Raw genomic sequence first — 16,047 nt, 5'->3', positions numbered from 1 at the left:
ATTTTTTATGCTCTCACACCACAATTCACCACTCCACATTGCAATTGAATAATTCCATCAATATGAAGACAGCATCAAAACCCATACATTATTATTATTATTATTATTAATATGACCATAAGGTGAATGGAAGGGGCAGTGAGGGCAGATAGTAACAATAATAAATATTATTATAAATACATACTATAAAAATAAGAGAAGAGATGAATTATAAAGTAAAAGGAAAGGCTGACATGTGGGGGTGGGGTGGTAAGTGTTAATGGCACCTATACAAAGGTGGTAGAAGATTATTTACTTGCACCCAATTCATATAATTGGCTGTCTCATGATTCTTTCTATATCTAATATTCTTTTCTATTAAACAACCATCATGGTGATGAAGTTCAGGGTTGCCATAGCCACTGTAAAAGATCATTCACCATGTCACATCTTTTTAATTGCAGAATCAGAAAACAACACAAACAGGTTAGGGTTAGATTAGGGTTCTCTAAAATCTATTGGAAAGATTACTGTGGAATATATTCTTTTGAAGGGAATCTGCTTTGAGCAAGGTAGCTGCTAGACAGACTTCTCTTATTTTGATGGTTATTCAGACAGAGAGAGAGAGAGAGAGAGAGAGAGAGAGAGAGTAGTGTTGTACATTCTTGCATTATTGCATTGTACTTTGTAGTGTGAGAGTGAAAGGGTGTGAATGCAACTACACACACAGTCACTCCCAAAAACTCTTTCTTATCCACAAAATATCAATCAAGAAATATGTTTTTGGTTAAGGTTGGCAGAGAGCAGTGGTAGTAATTCCTTTGCAGTGAAATTTCTTTCCTTTTGACCCTGACAATACATGAATGATGCTTTTTTCATATGTAATTATGGTGTCCAAACAAGTCAATAGCTTTTACACATCGAGCACTGTTCTCTACTCCTATTTACTAGACTCATCCATTCATTCATACCCTTCTCTCTCTCTCTCTCTCTCTCTCTCTCTCACTCTAAAAATCAATCTGTGGACATTAGTAGTCTTCATAGTATCTATCTATCTATCTCTATCTATTTCATGGAGGGCCCACAAAGAAAGACTTTACACACACACAATGCATACATTAGCCCATCTAATCATGAAAGACCTAATTCATGCTTTCTTCTTATGGTTATAAATGCCCCTTGGACGAGGAGGAGTTTTCATTAGTGGGAGGATTGGATTTGATTGGATTCACGTGATTCAATCATCCATTCTACAAAATTTCAGACACAAGAATCTGGGTTTGATGGGAAATCCTGTTTTAAGACATTGCGGATAATTTACAGGTCATAGGAATGGGGTTTGGACAAATCACAAATGTAACTTTTGATCAATCAAGAACCTTGAAGTGTTTCCAAAATATGCTCAAGTCTATATTTCATCACAGGCTGACCTGATTTGGTTTTCTTGAACATCTTCTCCTTGAGAGATTTTCGTCGGGATTCAGACTGCATTTGCGCCTCCTTCCTTGCCTCGATCATGGCTTCCCTCTCCGCCCGAGCCTTCTCTTCCTCCTCGTGCTTCTTCTCGTATATCTCCTTGAGACTTACCCTGTTTTTCTTGCCTTTTGTGTTCTTGTTAACATTACTGGATTCGTACATTTCATTATTTCTGTAGTTGTGACCGGTAGTTCGGTTTTGATTTTCACCCTGCATGAAGAAGAATCAAACCAAAATTCTAAAAGTTCATCATCTATAGCTAGAAAGTTGCATGAAATGTGTATCTCATAGCAGCCACAAAACATTGAGAATTGACGGAATAAAGAAAAGTAATGCTTGCGATAAAATGTCACACCTCCAGTCGGGGTCCTTCCGATGCAGAAGGAATATTCTGATGCTCTTGTTGCTTTAAGGACTTCTTGTATTTCTGCACATACTTTGCATTTCTGTAGAACTCTCTTTTCTTCTCTGTAGACCCAACAAAAATTTCAGATAAATGTAACAACTTAAGATTACTAGCATTAGTTAGACTATCTATAATGCTAAAATGCATACATAGAATGTCCATAAAACCTCCTAAATGTTCACCTAAAGCACAAGCATAGAAAGTGATGATGCAATTGAACTAAGACTTAACAAACAAGATAATTGAATTCAACGAGTGTTTATCTTGCAGTGAATCCATTCAATTCAGATCAATACCAACAGATGATAAATTTTCAGACTAATACTTAGAGATAAGTATTGAAAGTTTTTAGTACTACCGAGTTCGATTGGTTAGTGATCAGTGTAATCCATCTCACTCACAAGATTGTGTTAGTCAATACAAGCATCTGAATCTACATACAACAATGCTCTTTTAGATTATGTTCGTTTAACCTGCATAAGTCTGATTACAAGATGCAGATTTGTTGTGCATACTCCTTACAAACAAATGTGCACATTGAACCATCCTGGATTGACTTCCACACCAAATCCAACATTTAAAGCTAGGGTTATGAAGTTTGGAAAACTATACACAAATTGTCCCATACTTCTTACAACATTAACCATCCTAAAAATGGTCGACTTCGTACCCCCAAAGCTAGGGTTATGAAGTTTTCCAATCCAAAGTGGAAAAAAAATATATCTTATAATACTAATCAACTAATGCCTAATTCAGATTGGCACTCATATCCATCTGGATTTTTTTTTTGATCAGCTAGTAGCTACTGACCACATAAAAGCACAACAAAGATACAAGAAATACGACTGAAAACATCACTATTTCCACAAATTCAACAGAATGCAACAATCTTAGTGACTAACGAACTCGAACAGTAGCTACTCAGCATACTCTTCACAGTGAAATTCGATAGCTCAAACAAGCAAATTAAAGAAGCAGTATGCATCAAGGCAAAGAGGAGATACATACTAATCATGGCGGGGTTATAATTATCATTCCGAGTTTTAGCATTCGCGAACGATTCCAAAGACAAGCCGCCTTTTCCTCCCAATCTCTGCAAATTCCTTTTCATCTTCTTCTTACCCTTGATGGCGTTGCGACCGGCCATATCCGCACGGCGTTTTTCATCGCGCTCCGAAGTTCCACCACCTCTCACCATCGTTACTACCTTATCTCCGTCTACCTTCGACAAACAAGGCGAATCAGGAAACCCTAATCACCATTGATATAAGAAAATTAGCTGTCCCTTAAAAAAATTCAATTTACTAGACTCGCCATTTAAAAAGGCTCATCAAATTTGGGTTGGGCCTTATTATGTTCTAAAATGGGATTCTACGGCCCAAAAGGCTTCTGAAAGCCCAACTTTACGGTCCTTATATATATATATATGGTGATTAAACTGAGTCGTGTAATAATTCCAATTTCAGACCCATACATATTTGGGAAAACCATGCACGACAAGATCCTCGTGTTTTTTAATTAAATTAAGTTGTAAATATATAGATATAGTTTTTGTTTTGAACCAATGATAATCATGTATAACATAAACAACCAAGATGCTTAATTAATTAATTGTTACAATAATAAAACATAAACAAAAATCAACATGTATATATGTATTATTGTGATATATAATCTTTAGATAAGACCAATTCTTCGAGTAATTATATTTATATATAATTTAATTAAAGATAGATATGATCATGCCTTAAGCATTGACTTGTACGAGGACTAGTGCCGGGAGTTGGAGGTCCTGGGAAGAAGGATCGACTACAACTATCTGATCTAAATCGTGTTTGGTGTGATCCGACGGTGAGGATTGCTTCTCAGGGTCATCATCTTCATCTTCTTGTTCTTGTTCATGGTTGTACTGGTTAATGATAATATTATTGTCTTCTTCTTCTTCTTGTTTTCGTCGGGGTGTGGTGGTGTTGAGCTCGATGGTGATGTCGTGAACCTTCGCTTCTGCAGCTGCTGTTGAGAACTGTTTTTTAGGATTTTTGACATTGTTGTTGTTGTTTCTGTACACCATGTATAGCCCCATTTGAGCTACCCCGAATACAAACCCTAGAATGTTGGGTCCCTGAAGAAGATGATCAAGAAATAAATTATATTGATTAATAAAATTAGCTAATTTTATGTATGGATAATGGATGTATTACAGCAATGTAGAAATCCCTGACGGCGAAGCCATAGAAGAACCAGACGACGGCGCAGATGGTGAGGAAGAAGGAGAGCGATAATGGCATGAATTCCACGCTCTTTGTTTTTATCACTTGTCTCTGCGAATCACATCATATCATATAATTAATTAATATTAATATTTAAATATATATACATACAGCACACCGTATGTATTTATATAATACAAATACAACATATAAACTAATAACACATACTATAGTCTTATACAGCATAAACAATATTCGATTTCAGCACATCGTGTTATTATTATACAACACACTTGTAATTATGAACCATCAACACAAATACAACATATAAACTACAACACATACTATAGTCTTACACAACACAAATAATAATTGATTTCAGCACAACATATATTGTTATACAACACACTTATAATACTTATAATTATGAACTAACAACACATTTCGTTATTACACACAACATGTGTTGTGTATAATAAAACTGTGTGCTATTTACAGTACACTTATAACATTTATAATTATGAACTAACAATACGTGTCGTTATTACACACAACATGTGTTGTGTATAATAAAACTGTGTACTATTTATAGTACACTTATAACACTTATATTAATAAACCAACAACACATGTCTTTATTATACACAATATGATGATAAAACTATGTACTATTTATAGTACACTTATAACACTTGTAATTATGAACCAACAACACATGTCTTTATTACACACAACATGTGCTGTGTATAATAAAACTGTGTGTTATTTACAGTACACTTATAATTATGAAGCAACAACATATGTCTTTATTATACACAATATGTATTGTGTATAATAAAGCTGTGTGCTATTTTTATATATTATTACCATGATAGTGAGAGGAGCAGCGAAGACGGTAACAGAGAAGGCGGCGCAGATCCAGCCGACGGCGTCGACGCGCCGCTTCCCTTCCGCCGCCAAATAGGTTGTCCCAATTATTAACCCTAAACACGACACGTTGAACACCAACAACACCTTCGTGATCCCAATCTGCAAATATATACATATATAAATATATATATATATATATATACACACCATTAATGATTTACATCATCAAAATCGAATTGAAATATTAACAGTAGTAGAGATTGGACAGACTCGGGATTGGCTGTTTGAGAAGATGAGGAAAACGACAAGGTAGAAAGTCTCGATCAGACATCCGAGGGAATTGATTGTAATAAGAACGAGAGAGTTGCCTTTAAGGGAGGCGTAATAAAGATACAACATGGCGCTGAACAGCGCAACCGCGTACGGCACCGCCTGAAACTCCTCCGTCGACCTCTTCTTCCATATTCGGTAGAACGTAGGTCTGTATATCATTACATATACAATTACTTTATTAATTACTTAATAGTTATTTATTTACGATGAATGAATGAATTAATTAATTAAAATAAGCTTACACAGGCGCCAAGTAAACCAAGAACGACACCACATTGCCTGCACACACAAAACACAACAAACATGAAATTGTATTTAATTAATTCATCGAGAAATCATTTTTCAATAATAATAATAATACCAAGAATGCCAAGGCCATAGGCTAAATCAATGGCCATTCTTGACGACAGTGAGTTGTTCTTGGTTTAGAGGGGTTTGCTCCCACCTCTCAGATAGATAGATGTATCACAATTTAATTGTTATTTAATTAATTTTCAATGAGATCGAATACCATATATATATATATATATATATAGATGTAGATATAGGGTGGGGAGTTGAATATTATAGATAGGTACAAGATATAGGGCATGAGCTGTCTGAGATTTGGCCACTGTTTTGGTAAGAATAGATCAAACTTATGGCATCAATTTAATTACTTACTTAATTAATAAAATATATATCATGCATTTCTCTTTGAGTCTCCAACCTTCTTACTCAACCCCTAATTAAATTACCCATTTGTATTATTATTATTATTTTTTTTTTTTGTTGATGGCATGATGAAAAATAAAACAGTGATTTAATTTAATATATATATTTTATAAATAATAGGGAGTATAAACCAATATATAGAGCTTCCAATTGAGTTCGAAATTTAATTATTAATCAAACCAGTCATTAATTAATTAATTTCAATATTTATTTCATCAATGGGTGGTGTTGTTCAAATTTTTAGAATACGTATAATGTGTGTTTGTTTTAAAATTACTTTGATTATTCATTAAGATATATAGATACCATTGTTAAAATCTTGATTTTTAATATAACTATTCTTTGGAATTTCAAAACTTAAAACATTCTCATTTCTCTATATTACTATTATTGTTGTTGGCTTGTTATGGATTGAAGGCGGCTAGGGGAGCCGAGCCGAGCCGAGCCGTTGAAATGGACGGCCAGAGATTGGTGTTGATGTAGAAATGGAGGGCTGTGATTGAAGGAGGGGTTGGAGGGGACCCCACTTCCGTTACGCCTCTTTATTTTTCCTTAAACTGACTCCGCTTTGGACACGCCTCGCCAGCTGCCCCTACTTTACGGCTTTACCAATTTCCTTTATTATTATTATGGGAAAATTATATACTCCCAGACTAAATATTTATTTGTTTTTTGCACGTAGTTTTAGAAATATTAGTATTATATTAGGATATAGTAGGAATAAAGTAGAAACGACTAAAATAATCTTATTAGTATGTGTGATATAAATGTAATGATATTTGTGTAATATATTGTAAGTTGTAAGGGTATTTGCAATGTTAGGTAGATAGTACATTTACTAAAAAAGAAAATGAATACTTTGTTATGGAATGGACTAAAATGGAAAAATAAATACTTTGTTATGAGACGAAAAGAGTGATAATGTTATTTTATTTTACTAAAAATGCAAAAAATATTATATATTTTATTTAATAAGTGAATCTTCTTATATGAATGTGAAATTTATACAAAATACTTCTTTGTTCATAACTGATATTTGATTCTAAATAAAGATTTAGGGCGTGTTTGGCAATTAGCTGATTCAATTAGCTGGTTGACTAGCTGATTCGATTAGTTGTTTGTATTAAAATGTTACGTAAAACAACTATTTGATATTAGTTGTTTATACGTAAAATGACAATTTAGGACATTTCTATTTTATTCTTGTTTCTAATATATTCAATTATGTTGTTTAGAATGTTTAAAATTTTTTGTTATTAATTATTGAAAATTGTAAAAGTTTTATAAAAATATTTATTTTTATTACAGTTAGATTTAAAAAATAATATATTTTTATTAAAATATATAAATAAATTTTTTATTGAAAATAATATAAAATATAAAATAATAATTTTTTTGTATATATATTTATTAGGTTAGTTATCGATTAGTTTATTATATTTATAATTTTCAATAAATTTAATTTATTTTTAGTATAAAATTTATATAATGTAATTTTAATGAAAAAATAAATTATTAATATTTATATTTATATTTTATGTTGATTTTAATAAATATATATATTTTACAATTAAAATAATTTTTATATAAAAAATAATTATTTTAAATTTATAAAAGTAAAACTATAATATAATAAAATATTATAATATAATTAATAAATAATCAAAATATATTTATTTGTGTAAAATATATAATAAATTTTTAAGGGAATATAAAGAATAAAAATTTTTTTACAGAAAAAGCTATTTCAAACTGCTGGGTAAATTAGCTTTTCAGAAATTAGCTTTTGGGTCCAAAAAGCTATTCCAAAAAGCTAATTTACCAAACATCTAAATTAGCTTTTTGACTGGTCAAACAGCTAAAAGCTGTTCAATAAACTAAAAGCTCTTCAAAAAGCTATTTGCCAAACACCCCCTTAAATTATGCAAATTTTATACAAATAAAAAATAGAAAAAATCTTAAATAAATTGTTTTGAAATAAATAAATAATTGACCAATTTTAGAAATAATTTTATAGAAATCAGATAATTTATCTTAAAAAACTATAAAATGAATGATTAATCAATTATTAATTTATTTATTGTATTCAAAAAAATTATTGAAGATATTTTTTGATTTTAAATGTATAAAAAATGTATAATTTAGTCTATTTAGAACCGAATATCAATTTTGAACAATGAAAGTGTTTTTTACAAATTTTATATTAACACAAAAAAATTTCACACATAATAAATAAAACATAGGTGTTTTGTGGGGCGTTATAATAAAAATAATTATTATTATAATAATAAATTAATAATAGAAATTTGTTTTCATTGTTACGGTATTATCTCATTTTGGAATAAAATACAAATAAAAATAAGAAGAATTCGTTTAGTTTCTGTCCATTGTGATGACGTCATCACTTAATATAGTATTGTTGTTTGTAATAACAAAATAACTTTTTTTAAAAATATATATATATATATATATTAAATCCAATATTTGTTTTTTAGCAAAAAATAAAAATTGTTGGAGTCTGTTTAATATTATGTATAGACAAAAATAATAATTAAAATGTGAGAATGTCAAAATAATGATGGTATGCCTTTTCTTTATGCAATGTACAAACCCTCTTTTTTCTCAATAAGATTTTCCCTTTCGAACCATACCTTGAAACTGATTTTCTAAAAATAAAATTTTCCATATATTTATAAGTTCAATCATTAAAGATACATCAATCCCACAAAAAAAAAATTAATTTTTTTTTTTTTTATGTACGTAACAAGAAACCCCACGCCAACATTTTAGATATTTATAATTTTGGGATCATTATAATAATATCTTGGGTTCAAATTTATTTCTTGTGTGATGACTGCAATCATCGATTGAATAATTAACAAAAATGAAATAATAAAAATATCAATTAATAACTTATTAAACATAAATAATGTGAATTAATTATTTCCAGTACGTAACTAAATACATTGCCAATATATAGAATATTACAAAAAAAATCAATGCTATTTATCATATACGTGAAAAAATAGGAATGTCCCTTCACAAAGAAATTTCAATTAATTTTAATTTACAATCTAAATTTAGGGTTTGGTGGGTCCGAGAATTTAATTTAATTAAATTAATTAGGCATTACAACAATCATTAGAGATATTTAATGTTTTGACGTTGGATGTGGCCTTAATTTTTCATCCATGCATTATTATTATTATTATTACTCCCTCCGTCCCTGTCTGCTACACTGTGGATACGGTATTTTAGGATGAGTGTAATTAGTAGATAATTAAGAATATATTAGTGAAAATAATTATCCTATAATATAAATAATTATAAATTAAGATTAAGATAACTAATTAGTTTAATTAAAATTAAAAAAAATTTAAAAATTTAAAATGAGATTAAAGTGTGTAATCATTTTCCAAAAAAGGAAAGTGACATGGTATGTGGGACGGACGGTAACGTGGACATGATATCTGGGGACGGAGGGAGTATTATTTTATTTCTTTATTTTTGTGTGGTCAAGAAAAAATCAATAATCATTCATGGTCACACTTGGTGTACTAAAATATTTGGTAATCCATTGATTGATAATAAAAATTATAATAATATGGTGAATTATAAATTAAACAAAAGTGTGAAATTCAATCACTTTGTATGGTCACAATTTTATGGGACTGTTGAATAATATGTATTTAGGACCATGAGAATATTTGTGCCTACTTTATTCTTATTTAAGGCAATTCCATTTTCATAGAATTAATTTTAGTAAAATATCTTCACTATGAATAACAAAATAATAATAATAAATTATATTCTTGAATAAAATAAAGTTCAAAATATTTCTATGCAGTTGCGATGAATATATATTTTATATACATGTTCAAAAGCATTCATTTTTAAAATCATATTCGCCAAGTTAAAAAATAAAAAATAAATTGATGACTAATATTTATTATTATTATTTTCGTAAAGATTTAAGTTTATGTAATAATAACAACATAAAATATTTTCAATATAAATATAGAAATAGATATATTAGTATTTACCGACGTGAAGTGAGCTTTTGGTGATATAATAATAATAATTATAATGGCATGCATTGTGAATGATTGGAGCTTACGTCAGCTAAATCTGTTTTTCATTTATTAATTATTGATATATTTGGAAAGTATTTTGTCTTTATTGAGGTTGCTTGGACGAGTACAATTAATTAAGGGTTTGGATTTGAATTATGTACGAATCTATATATGTATTGTATGTATTGTTGGGGTACTTTGTCTTTTATTAACCAATTAATGGCCTTAAAAGATTAATTAATGGCCATATTATATATATATATATCTTATCATTGGCGACCAACAAATTATTTGTCATCATCTTCCCATTAATTTCTTTCTTGATTTTAACTCTTGTAATCGTATACTTGCTCCGTCTCATATTTATATATTCATTTGTTTTTTTCACGAAATTTTTAAAATATTAATATTATATTATGATAAAAGTATAAAAAAAAGTAAAAAAACTAAATTAACCATATTAGTATTGTATGATATAAAAGTAATGACATTTGTATAATATATTGTAAATTGAAAGAGTATTTGTAATGTTAGATAGATAATAAATTATTAAAAAAAAGAAATGAATACTTTGTGATGAGACGGACTAAAATAAAAAAATAAATAAATTGTTAAGGAGGATATCAATTATCTCATCAACATTGGGAAAATCCTAACCCCTAATTTATTTATTTTTCTTAAACATTCCTATTTTAACAAACCCATTTATTTATTATTAATAATAATATTTATTATTATTATTATTATTATTATTATTATTATTATTATTTTCTAAAATTTATTGTTCTATCAATACTAAGATGATTAACCCATTTATATGCCGCGTTATAATGCAGATTATGTTGCATTTAATCCGCACTACCCTGATAATATAGTAACACACACACACATATATATATATATTATATAATATACTTCATCCGTCTGATAATTACGTATTCTTTTGTTCTTTTACGAAGTTTTAAAATATTAGTATTATATTGAGATGCAATAGGAATAAAGTAGAAACAACTAAAATAACCTTATTAGTATTGTATGATATAAAGTTAATAATATTTGTTATATATTTTAAGTTGTAAGTGTATTTGTAATGTTAAGTAGATACCACAGTTACTAAAAAAGACCAGACTAAAATAAAAAAATAGATAGTTTGTTATGAGACGAAAAATATTAGATATAATAGATTAATCATTTGCTTGTGAATCATAGTTGCTTTTTTCTTTTGCTAGTTTTGAATCTTAAATACTCCCTCCGTAAAAAAGAGTTGTCTTGTTTTTCTATTTTCGTCCGTCCCAAAATAATTGTCTCGTTTTCTTATTTAGTAACCGTGGTCTCCACTTTATAACAAAATTATTCCTATTTTTCCAAATTACCCCTAATTATTACTCTAATTTACTTTTTAAAATTCCTAAAAAAGTAAGGGCATTAGTCTTTTACATTATACTTTATACCCACTTTCAATTAAATATTATTATTTCTTAATTATTGTATCAACACCTAATAAGACGTCTCTTTTGGGACAGAGAAGTATATTACTTCTTTTATTCCAATTCAATATATCATTTTAACATTTTCGTTTGTCCAATTAAAAAAGATTATACTACATCCGTTCGGTTCTAAGAGTCTCATTTACTTTTTGCGAGTTGATTTTTTAATATTAATTATTATATAAAAAAGTAGTACAAATTAAGAAAAAAATAACAAAAATAATTCTATTAGTGTATATTTGTGAAAAAAATTATACAAATATAAAAATATTTTTAATGTTAAATAAAATGACACAAAAGTTAAATGAAACTCTTAGAGTCGAACAAAAAAAAACGTATTATATTATAGTAAAAATAATTCATATATAAAGCATAAATAGACATATAAGATTGAAATTACCATAATATAAATATAACATTAATGGGTTGAATTTGATTGTGGGGAATTTTTATGGGCTGGCTTGCAATAATTTATATCTGAATCCCAAATATTAATTAATTTCCAGCCCAATCTATAAAAAGAAAATATATTATTTTAAGGCCTTGATTCAATTCTTATTGCAATTTATCATACTAACTAACGGGACCCTGCATTTCTTTTTGGATTTCACCTTTTTTTTTTTTGTTTTTTTTTCTTTTATTTTAATTATACTAATTTATATCTATTTATAAATTATAATATTTTCTATTCATCTATTTTTCTTTTTTATTTTATTTTACTTTTATTATATATAAAATAATTAGTTTTTGTACATTTATATTTTACTTTTATAATTGATATTTATAGTAAATTATATATTTATTTATACATATAATTTTTATTGATTAAACGCTGACCTCAAAAAAGTGAAAATTAGTAGGATTTCACACCAACTCGACTATTTCTGACAAGTTGTTTGATGAATTATAAATAAAAATTGATATAATATTTTAAATATAAAATAAATTTATAGTATAATATAAAAAAAATAATTGTTTAATTTGATATTTTAAAAAAATAAAAATAAAAATCTGAATAATAAAAATATACTGTGAAACCTGCGGAGGAGCACAACCATCCAATCTCCTCTTTGATGCAATTCAAAGTGATGACAATTAAGAAAACACCATTGATATTGAGCACTCTTATCTTCCATGCCAAAACCTTACCTCTGTTCTTGAAGATGGCTTCTTACTCCATTCAATACCACAAGAACATCACTCGGGATCGCGATCAACTTTTCGCCATGAAAACATCAAATAGCTCAAATCATCGAGATAAACACGGCGACCATTTATACAGCCCGGAAATGGCGATTACAATATAACATGTTCGCAGTCTTACAGATTAGCAGAGGGTTATCATACAACAAAAACAATACATAAGTCTCATTTAACAGCAAGAATCGAGAATGAAAACAATGCACAAGAATTGCTAGTTGCTACCACGCATCACATCCTGTTCGCATTCATCTTTGCAAATCGACCCTTTATTCTTGTCCTACTTTCTGCGCGTATTTTCCTCGATTCGTATCTGATGTGCTTGTCGTACCTGTTATAGAGGTGTGATGAATGAGCTATTGCAAAGAAGAGTATCCGGGACCATAGTTTATAAAACATATTTTTTTTTTACCTTCTTGTTTTCTTCTTCTCTTTGTACCGCGTGATCGCATGATCTCTTTCCTGACTGTTTAATTCGCGCAATCCAGTCGAAGGAAGTGGTTGAAAAGGCTTGGAATCGACAAGAACATCGGGATGAAGTTCTTGGAAACTACCTGCACCTTCACAAGCATCTGAATCCTTGTCGGGCACCACGTGGTTTGTCTCAAGCAAGCTGTCGACAAATGTGGAAGGAAATCCCTCGTCTTGAACCCCGCTGGTAAAATCATACCACTTCAAATCGCCATCCTGCGAATCCTAAATATGATCAACTCTTCGCTTTTCAATCAAATGTAGAGAAGGATATGTCGAAAAGTTCTTCCAATTTTCAACATAATCAATCAGAAGATCCATTTTGATGATATCAACTGTACTATGTTTGATCAAATCACAACTTTGTAAGTAACAATCAGTAGTATTGTAACCAAGAACAGCAAGACATTGTAATCAATCAACCAATTTCGAAATTTTCATCCAATTTCCACACACAATCAAATGTACTATGTTCGACCAAATCACAACTTCATGAGCAACAATCAGTAGTATTCTAACAAAGAACATTGCAATCAATCAACCAATTTCGCACACAGGCAGGCACCAAATCCTGAGATGAAACTACAACAAAATCACAACTTCATAAGCAACAATCAGTAGTATTCTAACGAAGAACAGCAGGACACTGCAATCAATCAACCAAGAGCGCAACACATCAACATAGAAAATCTGGATCTGCTTTGGATATCAATCAATTACATTACCTCATACGAGGGCATCGACATTGGCTCTGTATTATTCCCATAGCCATGGCTACTGTCCCTCAATTCACACTTTTCTGGTAATTGTGGCTGAAATTCAATCCCCTCCAGAGAACCACTGAAGTTAGGTTCCTTTTTGGCCATTTCACGAAGCTGGAAGAGTATCTCTTGTTTATGCTTACCACAAACGGCATTTCGATTCTGAAACAATAACATTGCAGAAGAAATCAAGAATTAGATCAACAAAATTGGGGACAATAATCTGCAGAAACGACGAAGGAAACCATTCGATTGGAAATTAGTGAGCAAACCTTAGGCAATGGAGGAACTCCCATTGCCTGAAAACTATGGCCACCAGAATCAACAGAATCATTCGAGGAAATCAAATCATCGAGGCTCACAACAGAAGGAGTCTCCCAAACCAATAAATTCATCAAACCCTCGGCATTCCCTTCATCGACAACAACCAAGCTTTTTTTCCCCAAATCCTCCAAACCTAAAAAATTCAACATCTCAGCCACGGACGGGCAGCCATTAAACCCCTCAATAGGCCTCCGATCATGAACAGCACCAAAATTCTTGTGCGTCTCCCAATCGCAATTCTGACAGAGCACCACGGAGTCCGTGCGGCAAAAAATCGTTGAAGGCGCAGAATTGCAGGAATCGCAGAGAAGCGCGCGGCTGTGCTTCTTGAAGAGCTGATTCGTGGAGTGCACTTCACGATCGCAATTTAAACAAAGCTTCGCCGAATCAGCTCGGCAGTAGAGGAGAGCTTTTGGCTCGTTGCAGAAATCGCAACAACGATCCGTTTGCTCGCCGGAAGGCGGCAGGTTCTCGAGGTCCGGTACACTCATGGCGCCGGAAATTCCACTCCACCACCACAACGACAACCTTCCTGATCACTCGATTCACAAGATCTCAGTCAGTCTAGCGCAGTATCGAGAGAAAAAGGGAAACAAGAAACCTTATCGCTTTTCACGTGTCTTGATCCGCCAAAGGTAAGAAATTTGTGAGCCAAGAAAGAATCAACGAGTCCAGCGGTTCCTCAGCAGCTCCCGGACCAGAAAAACCGAGGAGATCCAGACCGTTGATATTTATGTTGGATCCCACTCTATTGACGGTCTGGATTGATCTTCGGTGTGAACTCCTAATATTTTATTAGATTCGGATGACCGTAGTTCCTACTGGACTGAATAAAATCTTTCTGGAACTATCCTTATCCAATTATTATTATAATTATTAAAATATAATTTGAGCAGACATTGTTTCTAGTGTTACTGATGTTCCAGTTCGAATATTTTTAAAAAAATTTTGTAATCAAAAGACAAATGTAAAATTGACAATAAAATTAGAGTAAAAATAAAAATAAATTATGAAAGGTGAATAAAGATATTTTTGCAAGGAGAAATAAATATCAAATTTGGACACTGTTTTTGTCCTCCAATTGGGAGCAGCCAACCAACCGCTCTTTTCTTTCAATTTCAAAATATCGGAAAAAAAACAAAAAAGTAAATAAAATTAATATGGGTTGAAATTGAATTAAGCTACGCTATGATTTTGTATTAAATATCTTTTTTTTTAATTTCGAGCATTTGAATATTTATAAAAAACTTTATGAAATGTAATACTTCCTATGTCCACTTACAATGTTTACATTTACTTTTGCCCCGATATTTAAGAAATAATAGTATTTTAATTATAGTGAGTAGTTAAAAGTAGTGTAATGACATTTTTACTCTTATTTTTTTTTTTATAAAAGTAATGATGTGATGTAAAGTAAGGACATTTGTGGAAAAAAGTTGGGTATTTAATGAAATATTAACTTTGTAATTTAACATTCCAAAATAGAAATATATAAACATTGTAAGTGGATGGAGAGAGAGTATATGTTACATAAAATTCTCATTTCATGAAAGTATTGGGAGGTATGATTAATATTAGGGACCACACAAAGACATAATTTGAAGACGAGATTAAGCCACATACATACATTTATTAATTCTAAATGGAATTACAAATAGCTTATTGTCAATAGTATTGGGTAAATGGCAATTAATTTTTTTTGTTTCCTATAGCAATTTATTTATTTTGTGGTGACTATATAAC

The 16,047-nt window shown here is 30.3% G+C and overlaps 3 protein-coding genes across 3 annotated transcripts; all 3 read right to left on the bottom strand.

Annotated features, from left to right (window-relative positions):
* Positions 1 to 1,258: 1,258 nt before the first annotated feature.
* LOC127258752 (uncharacterized) lies at positions 1,259 to 3,162 on the bottom strand. Its single transcript, XM_051285716.1, has 3 exons — positions 2,870 to 3,162; positions 1,811 to 1,923; positions 1,259 to 1,665 (listed from the first exon to the last, which is right to left on the bottom strand). Exons 1-3 carry the CDS (start codon positions 3,057 to 3,059, stop codon positions 1,351 to 1,353), a joined length of 618 nt encoding a protein of 205 aa, XP_051141673.1. The 5' UTR covers positions 3,060 to 3,162; the 3' UTR covers positions 1,259 to 1,350.
* Positions 3,163 to 3,429: 267 nt separating this feature from the next.
* Positions 3,430 to 5,778, bottom strand: LOC127258751 (bidirectional sugar transporter NEC1-like). Its single transcript, XM_051285715.1, has 6 exons — positions 5,636 to 5,778; positions 5,517 to 5,553; positions 5,212 to 5,422; positions 4,939 to 5,100; positions 4,063 to 4,182; positions 3,430 to 3,983 (listed from the first exon to the last, which is right to left on the bottom strand). Exons 1-6 carry the CDS (start codon positions 5,670 to 5,672, stop codon positions 3,609 to 3,611), a joined length of 942 nt encoding a protein of 313 aa, XP_051141672.1. The 5' UTR covers positions 5,673 to 5,778; the 3' UTR covers positions 3,430 to 3,608.
* Positions 5,779 to 12,800: 7,022 nt separating this feature from the next.
* LOC127259172 (zinc finger protein CONSTANS-LIKE 13) lies at positions 12,801 to 14,934 on the bottom strand. The gene is made up of 4 exons (XM_051286320.1): positions 14,253 to 14,934; positions 13,945 to 14,142; positions 13,161 to 13,435; positions 12,801 to 13,079 (listed from the first exon to the last, which is right to left on the bottom strand). Exons 1-4 carry the CDS (start codon positions 14,793 to 14,795, stop codon positions 12,980 to 12,982), a joined length of 1,116 nt encoding a protein of 371 aa, XP_051142277.1. The 5' UTR covers positions 14,796 to 14,934; the 3' UTR covers positions 12,801 to 12,979.
* Between the last annotated feature and the right edge of the window lie 1,113 nt (positions 14,935 to 16,047).

The sequence above is a fragment of the Andrographis paniculata genome, unplaced genomic scaffold (genome assembly GCF_009805555.1).
Source record: "Andrographis paniculata isolate CXL003 unplaced genomic scaffold, ASM980555v1 Contig5END, whole genome shotgun sequence".
NCBI lineage: Eukaryota > Viridiplantae > Streptophyta > Magnoliopsida > Lamiales > Acanthaceae > Andrographis > Andrographis paniculata.
Note: the sequence above shows the minus strand (reverse complement) of the source record. Positions and strands in the feature narration are given on the sequence as shown.